The sequence below is a fragment of the Pelecanus crispus genome, chromosome 16 (genome assembly GCF_030463565.1).
Source record: "Pelecanus crispus isolate bPelCri1 chromosome 16, bPelCri1.pri, whole genome shotgun sequence".
In the NCBI taxonomy this organism is placed as follows: Eukaryota; Metazoa; Chordata; class Aves; order Pelecaniformes; family Pelecanidae; genus Pelecanus; species Pelecanus crispus.
In genome coordinates this window covers 6,572,316-6,583,488 of record NC_134658.1, presented here as the reverse complement: position 1 = coordinate 6,583,488, position 11,173 = coordinate 6,572,316, and the positions used below count along the sequence as shown (strand labels likewise).

Genomic DNA, 11,173 nt, shown 5'->3' with positions numbered 1-11,173 from the left:
GGCAAAAGGAATTAGAAGAGAAAGTCTCTTAAGAGAAAAATGTTTTATTCAACAATAAATGAAAAATCCTCTTAGACTCAATTTGAAACAAAAGCAGGGGGAGACTGCTGCTTTCATCCCGCAGCCGTCACTTCACACCCTCAAGCCTGACAGTCCAGCCAGACTGAGGAGGTAGAGGAGACAGAAGCATGTTGGGGGACAAGGTTATGAGCATTCCTTTACCTGGGGACTCCTGCCACTTCAGAGTCCCTGCAAAACCCAACATCGTCACCTGCAGAGGAGGGCAGGGGAAACACTCAGCGGTAGCTCACACAGGTACTTCCCATTCGAATACCCCAGTACACCCAAAACACGTTTGCAGTCTCTGACAGCATTTCCCACACATTCAAAGCAGTCCTGCACATTTCCACCCATCATTCACAGTGCACAAAAGGTAACACATGGGATATTTTGGGGCCAGAGATTTGACTGCAGTCTGTTGGTTTTTTTTTTTTTTTTTTTTTTTTAAACTGGGAAGGCTTTACCTCTGTTTGTTTAGAGCAAAGGGCACTCCAGCATTTGCGTCACTCACAATTACATTTACAATGAGCGGGTCAGTGTACCCGATTTGAATTTGAGATGCAATACCAGTGATGCCTTCTATGTGTGAGGTGTGTTACTTACTTCACCTCCCTGTGTCAATAGGATCAAAAGACTCTGGGGGAGAAGTGTTTCTGCCTATTCTATGGCAGACTACGAGCCTGTCCTGGCAAGTTCTAGCCAATGTTCTGTGTTAACAGTGAGCCTGGAGAATCACCTGGGATGCTGCAAGGATCTGGAGGGAGGCCAGAGCATCCCAGAACAAGTATGGCATGACAACTTCCACACTCTCCCTGGTTTCCCGATGAAGTCAGGTTGGACCTTCTCAGCCCACAAGTGCCCAAGGTGGGCTCTCAGAGTGCGTTATCTTTTTTTCAATTTCCTTACTTGTGTGGCTGGGGATGGAACGGGCGAGGACAGCTCCAAAACATTGTCCAGAGGCCAGATCAGAAAGATGGCATAGACAACTGGTCCCTTAGAAGTGTACCTAAGAGAGAAAGAGTTCAGCAAGGTGAAGAGCCCCATCAGAGAGAACCAGACACGAGCTTGACCCTTCCAGAGAGCACGAGGACACTGGCTGTCACCACACAGGGGTCACCTACTTCCCCCTCATTCCAAAATCTGTCACCTTGGACTTACCATTTAGCCAGTCAGCACTGGCTGATGAAACCCAAACAAAGTCTGTGCATGCTTCCTAAAAGCAAATGTCATTTGCCAATCTGTCCTTGCCTCAGCTTGTGGTCAACAGAGTGGATGCGCTGTCTTATCCTGATCATTGCTCTGCATTTCTAGACTGAACACACTTGGGCACACTTGAGGAAAACAAATAACTCCGTTTTGGAGCAATTTCTGGCTCTTGACTCACTATGCCCTTCTCAGTATAAATCTAACAGTTGGGTAACAGCGATTAGTACTATTATATAACAGCTTAAAAGCAAACATCACTACATTTACCATCGGTATGCGTTTAGATGAACTACATTTGTGGAATTCGTTTACGTTGGAAAACACCTTTAAGATCATCCAATTCAAACTAGGCAGGACCGCTGCTTGAACAGTCCTGACAGCAGCAGCATGGAATTTTTTTTAAAGGAAGAGTTGTTTTTTTCCAAATCAAGCAAGATGAATGAAGTCCTGATTTTTATTCTCTTCTTTCAAGCAAGATATTCCTTAGATAACACCATGGGGCAGTAACCGAGCACTCTGATTGCGTTTATTACCTAAACACCCTCTGCGTTGCCTGATGACAACACTTCAGTGTACCAAATTTAAGAGCAAATAAGAAAGAAACGTCAGCTCTGGAAGTCCCAGCCCAGATGGTATTGAGCAACAGAGTCCTTACCAGACCGTGTCTGTGCTGTTCTCCATCTGTACTCTCCATGGTTTCGATCCATAAATTGCCTCCCCGTTAGTGTCCAGCCACCTCCCAAGGGCCAGAAGTCTTTCTTGGAAGATGGGAACAATCACCCCTTCTTTTGTAGGTCCCACATTGAGAAGGTAGTTGCCTCCAAAACTCACAGTCTGCACTAGCTCCTGTGACAGATAAACCAAAGTAACAAATTGCATTATCTTCATTCCTGACAACAAAGAAACCTGAGGAGGGCTTTGCCCTCATCAACTGCTCCTTTAACTCCAGCCTGATTGTACGAAACACATGACAACTCTTTCTGCAAGTAGGAGGATGAAGGAAACCTCTAATTCTTAGTAACTCCCCCACATGTTTTCATTTCAGATTTCTTACCTCAATGATACTTGCTTCATCCATTAACTCAGCAATGTTCATGTTGCTTCGATAGCCCCAGGAATGCTTGTCAATGGAGGAGCACATCTCCCACTTGTGAGTTGGCAGGGTCCCTGGCTTGTATTTGTCTGCACAATTGTAGTAGCCTCCATGATGGCAAGAGCAGTTATTACACCAACGATCATTAACAACAACAGTGTCCTGAAAGAAGAAACAAAGCTCAGTAGGGAGAAAGTTTTGTCTTGGATTTTTCAGCTTGCGTTCATCCCTCCTAAGTTAGCAAAGGCATCTCAGTTAGGAGGTAAGCACCTAAAACCCCCTGTGTAATCAGTGGAAAGAGAGAGGGGATCATCAAGAGAAGGCTGAATCCCTCTCTGGGAGAACCTCTCTCTATTCACTCAGGTAGAAGGTGAGGCAACAACATTCCTGGCCTCTGAGCCTCCCGCGTGTGTGCTGAAAAGGACACTAGTGTCTTCTCGTAGGAGCACAGTGTGAGCTGCTTATTTCCTGTGAAAGAACAAAGCACATCTGGCATCTGTCAAGCGGGTTTCTGATTTGATCACATTCAGATCTCGCTGCTGCCAGACCATAAATATCCCCATAAAATGCTAGTGGCCATGAGGGAGAGCTGAAAGCGATACCTTGATGGGACTATCGTTATAAAGCCAGGCAAGGAAAGAGGTAGAATTCCAGTATGACTCCGGAGCTTCCCAGTCTCCATCCGACCAAATCAAATCTGGTTTATATCTAACAGAGAGATGAACGTTATTTCAAAATGGCTTATTTTCTCCCACCACAAAGGAAGCACTGTGTTTCTTGTGTCTGGAGTCTAGCTTCACTTCCTCTTCCTATTGCCTGACATTACCAGGACGTTTATGCTATCACTTTCTGCTTCAGACAAAGCTTTAAGTGAGGTTCTTGCAGCAGCAAAGAATGATGTATTGATGATCACAGCTCAAGAGAGGATGCAATTCTTCCAAAAACCAGAAGTTTGCATCTCAAAGGCAATTACAAGGCACATTCTTGACCTGAGACAACGGCCATTCTGAGCAACATGTGTCCAAGCCTCTTATTTTTGTCAACAAGGGGAAGCAAGGCAAGGATTAAAGGGAATTGCTCTTGTACAAAAAATTTGTCCCTACCATATTCTACAAATTAGACTGTCCACAGGGCAAATGTGAACCCGTTTTCTAATTACCGCAAACCATTACCGATAAGTAAACAGATTTGCCTTGGCAAAAATTAACATTTACCACCTCTCTTCTCTGCATCCACTTTGCATCTTTCTGTACAGTACTGAAACCAGGAAATGCTCTTGATTCCTAACTGGTCGCAGCTCTTACTTTAAGACAAGATCATAAAGTTCTGGCATGGTCTTCTTTAAAACGAAGTTCTGGGTCTTGAAGCCACTTTCTTTGTCAGCTAGATAGAGTGGATTAAACCATTCCAACAGAGAGTGATACAGTCCATAGCGTATGTTGCTGAAGGACAGAAAACACAGAGGAAAGAGTCAGGCTGGCAGCAGGGATTAAGAACCAGCAGCAGATTAGGTTACTGGTGGTGTTATTTCACAGATTTCGTGACTTTGCAAGCACTACTTTTTTCATATTAAACTCATCATTTTCCGCTGTTTGCCAAGAACAGCTAGGAGAATTCAATGCACACAGATGAAAGGAACAGCACAGTTTGGCAGTGCCGTACCTCTCCCTGAGGGCTTGTCCCAGCTCTCCCACAAGATCGCGGTGGGGCCCCGTATCCAGAGAATTCCAGTTCCAGGACACGGGTGACCCCCAGTTGGTGAAGCCTTCATGATGCTTCGTGGTCAGTACCACATACCTGAGGGGAAAAAAAGGACTCGATCAGGATGACAAAGGAACAACCTAAGATTCCCCAGCCTCACTGGCAAACCCAGTCACTAAAAAAGCAAGGGGCTGAATAACCATGCTGTGAGGAGCCCTCTTTCGTTACCCTTTAAGTTTAGAAGCAACTACAATAATAGAGGTTTTTAATGGATTTTAATGCTGGAAAAGAATGAACAATCGAGACTTAGCAAGTAGAGAGACCCATGATCTCCTCAGCACCTTGGGCATGACCCCTCAGGGATCTCCAGCACTGCTCAGGGACCCCCAGTCCCTCAGGGATCCCCAGACTTGGCCCTTCCGACCCCTCAGGGACCCCTGCATCCTCTTGGGGACCCCAGGCACAGCCCCCCCATCCTCTCCCAGCTGTTCCGTCCCCTCAGGGACCCCCAAACATGGCTCTCCCCATCCGCTCAGTGACCAGGGACCCCCATCCCCTCACAGATCCCCAGAAATGGCTCCCCCATACCCTCAGGGACTCCCGGGCGTGGCACTCATCCCCTCAGGGACTCACCGTACCCTCAGGGACCCCCAGACCCCACCCCACATCCCCTCAGGGACCCCAACCGCCGCCGGCTGGCACCCGCCGCTGACCTGGCACCAGCCCGCTGGAAGAGCCGGGCCCACTCGCGGGGCTGGAAGTCGTGGGCGGTGAAGCGGGGCGCAAAGTCCGCGTAGGTGGTGTCGGGCGGGTACCGGCGCTGCACGAAGCGCTCGTAGTCGGCGCGGCGCTCGCCCTGCCAGTGCCACCAGAACCACTCGGAGCCCCAGGCCGGGACGGAGAACACCCCCCAGTGCACAAACACCCCCACCTTGGCCTGGTCGAACCAGGCCGGCAGCGGCCTCGCGTCCAGGCTGGCCCAGTCCGGCCGGTAGCGCGGCGCGGCCCACACCGGCCCCAGCGCCACCACCGCCAGCCACAGCAGCCCGCCGGCCGCCATGCTGCCCCTGACGTCAGCGCGGCCACCGCCATGGCTACCGGGGCAATGGCAAGGGGCCGCCATGGCTACCGAGGCAACGGCCAGGGGCGGCCGCCATGGCTACCGAGGCAATGGTGAGGGGCCGCCATGGCTACCGAGGCAACGGGGAGGAGCCGCCATGGCTACCGAGGCAACAGCCAGGGGCTGCTGCCATGGCTACCGAGGCAACGGCGAGGGGTCGCCATGGCTACCGGGGCAACGGCCAGGGGCCGCCATGGCTACTGAGGCAACTGCCAGGGGCGGCCGCCATGGCTACCGAGGCAATGGCCAGGGGCCGCCATGGCTCCCAGGTCAACGGCCAGGGGCTGCCATGGCTACCAGGTCAACAGCGAGGGGCTGCTATGGCTACCGGGGCAACGGCCAGGGGCCGCCGCCATGGCTACCGGGGCAACGGCGAGGAGCCGCCATGGCTAACGAGGCAACGGCAAGGAGCCGCCGCCATGGCTACCGGGGCAACAGCAAGGGGCCGCCATGGCTACCGAGGCAACAGCGAGGAGCCGCCATGGCTACCGAGGGGCCGCCGGTTCGAGGCTGCGCTCCTCCTGGCAGCGGGGCAGGCTGCCCTTTTCCTCCCCCCTTCACGGACTCACAGAATCATTTAGGTTGGAAAAGACCTTTAAGATCCTCGAGTCCAACCGTCACCATAACACTGCCAAATCCAAGCGTTGCAGATGTACCGTCTGAGTCTCCCCTTTACGTTAATATTACAAGCAGGAATAAGGTGTCCCCCGGCCCGAGGGGCGGAAGCAGCAAAAGCAGTGACTTCACCAGCAACACAAGGACTGAAGGAACAGGATAGTGCGAGAGGCAAACCATTTGTTAATAAAAGAGACAGGAGCAGTGCATAAGGTTAGGAGCCTGGGGGACGATGAGAAAGGAGTAGCAGGCAGCAAGGAAAGAAGAGGGAAAGCCTTCCCTCCCTCCCGGCCCGGCTCTGCCCCACCGCAGCCGCCCGCGTGCCTCTTGCTGCGGTTTGAGCCTGTGTGCATCCCGCGAGGAGCCAGGAGAGAGCCCGTGGGGCTGGCCCCATGGCTGCCGGCTCCATCAGGCCCCTCTCCCCCGGCCCTCCTGTGCAGCCAGAGCAGGCCCAGGGCCTGGTTCCAAAACCCGCACGTGAGGGCCAGGTGCATCCTCAGGGAAACAGGGCAGAGTCCAAGGGCCCGGTGGCCGTGCCCCGGGTCAGGCTCATCCCCGTCGGAGGCGTTTTGGGAGCCGGCAGGAGCCCTGCTGCTCTCCCGGGCGCTGGCGAAGGGCCCCGGCGAAGGGCCCCGTCCCACTTTGCTCTCCTTGCAGGTTTTGCAGCTAAAGGTGCTGCTTTTGTGCAATTTGCAAAAACATTTATCGAGTTCCTCATGCTCAGAGTACCTGCCCCAGCTTGGGCTTAAACTTGTTGCCTGGAGGATTTTGTGCCCCAGAGGTTAATGGAAGAAAAGGCTGAAAAATGGCTTTAATGTTTAATCACAATCCAGCAAACGCCTGCGTGGCACAGGTTAGCTTTCCTTAAATTTGCTGAATGAAACGTGCTGCCTGTAGGGTCCTGTCCACCTCAAAAGCCTCAACTATAGCACAGTCCATAAGCCACAGTGAGAGCATTTCAGCTTTCCATAATGAATTAGATCCTAAAATCGACATGATCCTAAAATCAACATGATCCTAAATGCTGTGAGACATGATTAGCCAGGACCGTCTGCAAGCGAGTCCAGAGAAAGCATCTGCACCTTTCCCAGCAAAGGCTGAGGTACCTCCTGCTGCTGCTGGTCCTGCTCCGGCGCGATGCGGTGAGGCATTCACTGTCGGTGGGAGCTCGTCATGACTTGGTGTTGTTCTCTGCCACCTTTGCCAGGACCTGAAGACCTTTTGTCACTGTGCTGCTAATACATAACACCCCGGGACGGCATTCAAGTCTGGTATAAATAGATGTACCTCTGCTACGCAGCGATGTGCTATTAGCACTTTGCTGATGGTGCTTATACAACTCTGCCCGTGCCCAGTTAAGGGGTTTAGAGAGAGTTATGTGATACCTGGGGATTTCTAGAGAACCTGAAGGTCTGTGGAGTGTTTTACTTGAGGTTAGCTATATTTTATGGAGTGTAAGGAAGACACCACTGAATGTACGAAAAATGGGTTAGGAGGTTACTGGTGGACAGGTGGGAGACCAGGCAGGAGGAGTTGTCATAAAATATGAGGATCTGCTGTTCTGGGGCATGGTGTTATCGGCTGCCTCATGGCTGGCACACTGACGTGGCACCGGTATCTCTGCAGCGTGGGGACCGGCTGCCTGTGTAAGTCTGTGCACTTTATGTCCCAGCATCTAAGAATAACATCAGCGGGAGCTGGCTCCATGACAGGCATCTGATCCCTCATCTCCCAGGACCTCCATAAGAAGAGAAAAAAACCAAAAAAGTGATCCAGACTGTTTCTGCCAGCCTGAGCACAGACTTCCCATGACTGCCTCCCTATGTCACACGCATGTCCTCGCAGATGGTCTCTATCATGGAGGACTTGTGGGTGCTGTCTGCTTCTGGGCTTTCCTGAGAGGCCTTCAGCTGCCTCCTGAACCGAGAAAAGACCATCCTCAGGGAGGAATATAGCTCCTTGCTCCGCAGGGCATAAATAATGGGGTTCACCATGGAATTGAGCAGGCAGAGGGTGCTGCAGAAGGCAAACACCTTGCGCAGGTGATTGCTCAGCCTGGCAAAGATGCTGTAGATCATAAGAACAAGGACCGGGGACCAGCACAGCACAAGGACAGTCAGCACCATGACAAGGGTCTTGGCCAGCATGACATCCATCCTCATCCTGGCGTTTTGCTTTCCCACCTGCACTTGGTGCTTCTCCATGTAGGCCACATGCTGGTGAGCCCTCCTTAGCACGTGCGCATAGGCGTAGATGATACATCCCAGCAGGACCATGATGAAGCAGATCCAGCTTGACAGATAGTTGTCATCCACAAACGGGAACAACTCAGAGCAGGTTGAATTGAGCGTGCAGCAGTTCCAGCCCAGGAGGGGCAGGGAAGCAGTGGTCGCACATGTCACCCAGAGCACCCCCAGTGCTATCCATGCTCTCTTCCTCGTCATGAGGAGCTTGTATTCGGAGGGCCGGCTGATGGAGATGTAACGGTCCAGGGCTGTCAGCAGCAAACTGCTCAGGGAGGCAGAGAAGGATGTGTTTACCCCTCCCAGCTGCAGCAGGAACGTTTCTTTAGAGAAATCAGTTTCATTAAAGACATGGAAGTTAACAAAACTACAGACGAAGATGATGCTGGCCAGAATGTCAGCCAAGGCCAGGCTGCTGATAAAGAGGTAGGAAGGCTTTCTCCTGGTCCCGGGGGAGGAGAAGATCAAGTACAGCACCAAAGAGTTCTCGAAAATGCACAGCGTCCCAAAGAGGCCACACAGCGTGGCAATGCTTATCTTCTGTGCTTGTGTGCTGAGGACCATAAAGCACTCCATAGCGTTCACACTGCACTTGGAAGAGTTTTTATGTATCTTACAAATATCCATTGTAATTAACTGGAGCCAGGAGCTTGCAGAGAGCCTTTCTGCTTCCTTCTCACTTCTTCAGATGCTCTGAAAAAGACCGAGGTGAAGAGGACTCACAGGAGCATGATAAGCAATAAATTCAACCAACTTGGACACACCCCTCCCTTTAGAGGGAGGCAAGCAAACAGAAAATAGCCCAGGGAGACCCACTTTCAGGTCCACAGCCCAAATACTGGGGCCAACTTCCACCCTTTCCCAGGAGAGATCCAGGCTTTGTCCCACCGGTGATTTGGCTGAGACCCGTCTGCTGCAGCCCATGGGTACCACGTCTGTACCACATCCGTACGTCTGTCTCTCGGGCTGTTTCCTCACCACAAGAGGGAAGCAGCAACGCTCAGAATTGTACAAATCTGGGCCCGCTCTTACCAATTCTCCGGGATTCACTGCTCAGGTTCAGCAGCGGTGGAAGGGACTGCTCATGGTGACACTGTGCTGTGTCCGGAGATAGGTCCTGGAGAAGAGCCTGTCCGAGTGAAGCTGCCCCGGGAGATGGCTGGGATGGAGAAGGACAAGGGATATTGCACCGCCAGGGGCTCGGTGCGGCTCATCTGGGAACACAAAGTGCACTTTGAAGCATTTACTCTTCACCAAAGCTGTTTGAACACATAAAATGACAAGACTGGGTTTATATTTAAGCTTGTCCATTGCAGTTTTATAAAGGTCAGCCTCATTAAAGTTGCATTTCTCCCCCCAAAATCCCTGTGTCATGAGCCAGTCTGTCCCATGGTTAGAGTGATTAGAAGCTATTGTATAACATCAATATTAGAGTGCAGGTTGGACATAAAAATGGGGACGTGCAGGAGTTAGACCACCTGAACCTAAGAAGCCCCATCCATGCCCAGGATTGTGTTAATTTTATGAGTATTTTTAGCTTCAGCAGAGATGTGATGGAGGGAAACGCCTTACTTTCCCCAAGGCAGATGTTGAGCTGCTCAGTGCACTCTGTGGCAGCAAAGTCATGTTTTTCTCTACACTTCTGCAGCTTAGTGCATTTAAATCCCTCCATCTTCATTACACTGATGAGCTCGTCCTTCAGATGTTATTTTTCTCCCATTCTTGCTCTTAATTATACTTGTGCTTTAAACCAAATGCACTTTCATTGAGGGCTCAGCTGCCTTGTGTTGCCTCATGTGACAGGGGGAACAGGGTCATCCTGGACTGGGTTATAGAGAGCAGATGAAGAGGCGGCTGTCGGATACACTAAAGCTGCCTTATTAGCAGAAAGATGCTGTGTCCCGAGTGCCACGCACCAGCAGGTCGTACCGCTCTGCTGCAAAAGCCCATGGGACAGGACCCCCCCTTCCCAAAAGCATCCGCCTGGCTTTGAGTGCCCAGGATCCCACATCCAGGCAATGGGACCATGAGCTCCTGCTGCTGGAGGAAAGCGCTGAGCTGACAGCGTTCCCTCAGAACAAACAAGCCACCGTCTCTTCCTGCCATCAGCTCTCTCTCGAGAGAGGAAATGTCCAAAACACACAAGGCACAGCAGATGGCATGTGTGATGACTACAGCTACCCGAGGAGCGGAGCAGGCACCCAGGCGGTGCAGGGGCTGGGCTGCTGTGTTGCTGGGCTCCAGGCACTTGTAGCCAACCATCTGTGGTTTCTCCATTTTTTGAAATTCAGCAAAGCCAACAGCTGTCTTCAGAGGCCACAATAGCCAGCAGTGATGAACACACAAGAAACCTCTGTCTACAATGTCTTAGCAGTGACGTGTATTTTATACCTGTCTTCGCCACTTCCTTCCCTGCTGATTCCCCTGTCCCCTGGCACCCATCACTGCTTCTGTGGTTTGCAGTAGTTGCAAAATACCCTACAGCACTTGAGAAGCTGCCCAGGAGCTCGCGGAGAAGAGCCTGAGCCCCAGCACTTTGCTCCTGCCTGCCTGTCGGGGCTCAAACATCAGCAGTTGCAGGGTGTTCGGTGCACATTACAGACAGAGCAGTTCAACCCTGATTTGCATTTCTTGGCATATCAGACTGGAGGAGTCTTGGACTTTGGGCTGAAATGTGGCTCAGCATTGCAGCAAGCCTCTCTCCTCTTACATCAGGCTCTGGCATGGGGTAATCACGCAGGACCAGAGATGTTGCACTCTAATCTCAGCACTCTTGTTCTCTGCAACTCTTCACAGAAACACTACAAGGACAGCAGTAATTACTAACTGCTGTTATTAAACCTGACAACATCTGTCCCTCCAGAGAGAGATGGATTTAGCGGACAGATGGACTTTGACATATCTCAGGGCTCACCAGGGGCCACCGGGGCAGCAACTGCCTCCTTGAGTATCCAAAACTCCCCAGCCAAAACTCCAGCATCCAAACCAAGACACCTCTTAAGCAGACTCCAGCATCACCTTGACATCTATTGCTTGCAGCCAGCATTCCCAGGACCATCTTAAATTCTCAGTATCTGCAGTTGTGCAATGTCCAGCGAACATACTTAGGAGCTTGGAAACTGTAGTGAACACTAG

General features: G+C 51.4%; 2 protein-coding genes across 2 annotated transcripts; both read right to left on the bottom strand.

Moving 5' to 3' along the window:
- Positions 1 to 76: 76 nt before the first annotated feature.
- On the bottom strand, positions 77 to 5,120 carry FUCA1 (alpha-L-fucosidase 1). The gene is made up of 8 exons (XM_075721780.1): positions 4,774 to 5,120; positions 4,022 to 4,156; positions 3,664 to 3,801; positions 2,962 to 3,067; positions 2,321 to 2,521; positions 1,922 to 2,112; positions 967 to 1,066; positions 77 to 271 (listed from the first exon to the last, which is right to left on the bottom strand). The coding sequence occupies exons 1-8, from the start codon at positions 5,118 to 5,120 to the stop codon at positions 128 to 130; spliced, it is 1,362 nt and encodes a 453-aa protein (XP_075577895.1). The 3' UTR covers positions 77 to 127.
- A 2,417-nt stretch (positions 5,121 to 7,537) lies between these two features.
- CNR2 (cannabinoid receptor 2) lies at positions 7,538 to 9,241 on the bottom strand. The gene is made up of 2 exons (XM_075721781.1): positions 9,071 to 9,241; positions 7,538 to 8,731 (listed from the first exon to the last, which is right to left on the bottom strand). Exon 2 carries the CDS (start codon positions 8,663 to 8,665, stop codon positions 7,616 to 7,618), a length of 1,050 nt encoding a protein of 349 aa, XP_075577896.1. The 5' UTR covers positions 8,666 to 8,731; positions 9,071 to 9,241; the 3' UTR covers positions 7,538 to 7,615.
- Positions 9,242 to 11,173: the final 1,932 nt, after the last annotated feature.

Excerpts from the sequence above, each read along its gene's own strand:
- FUCA1 (XM_075721780.1), bottom strand. The coding sequence starts at position 5,120 with ATGGCGGCCGGCGGGCTGCTGTGGCTGGCGGTGGTGGCGCTGGGGCCG. Across the intron at positions 3,068-3,663 it reads CTTTATGATCTTGTCTTAAA|ATATAAACCAGATTTGATTT; the intron begins GTAAGAGCTGCG and ends TCTCTCTGTTAG. Across the intron at positions 2,522-2,961 it reads ATAACGATAGTCCCATCAAG|GACACTGTTGTTGTTAATGA; the intron begins GTATCGCTTTCA and ends TTCTTCTTTCAG.
- CNR2 (XM_075721781.1), bottom strand. The coding sequence starts at position 8,665 with ATGGATATTTGTAAGATACATAAAAACTCTTCCAAGTGCAGTGTGAAC.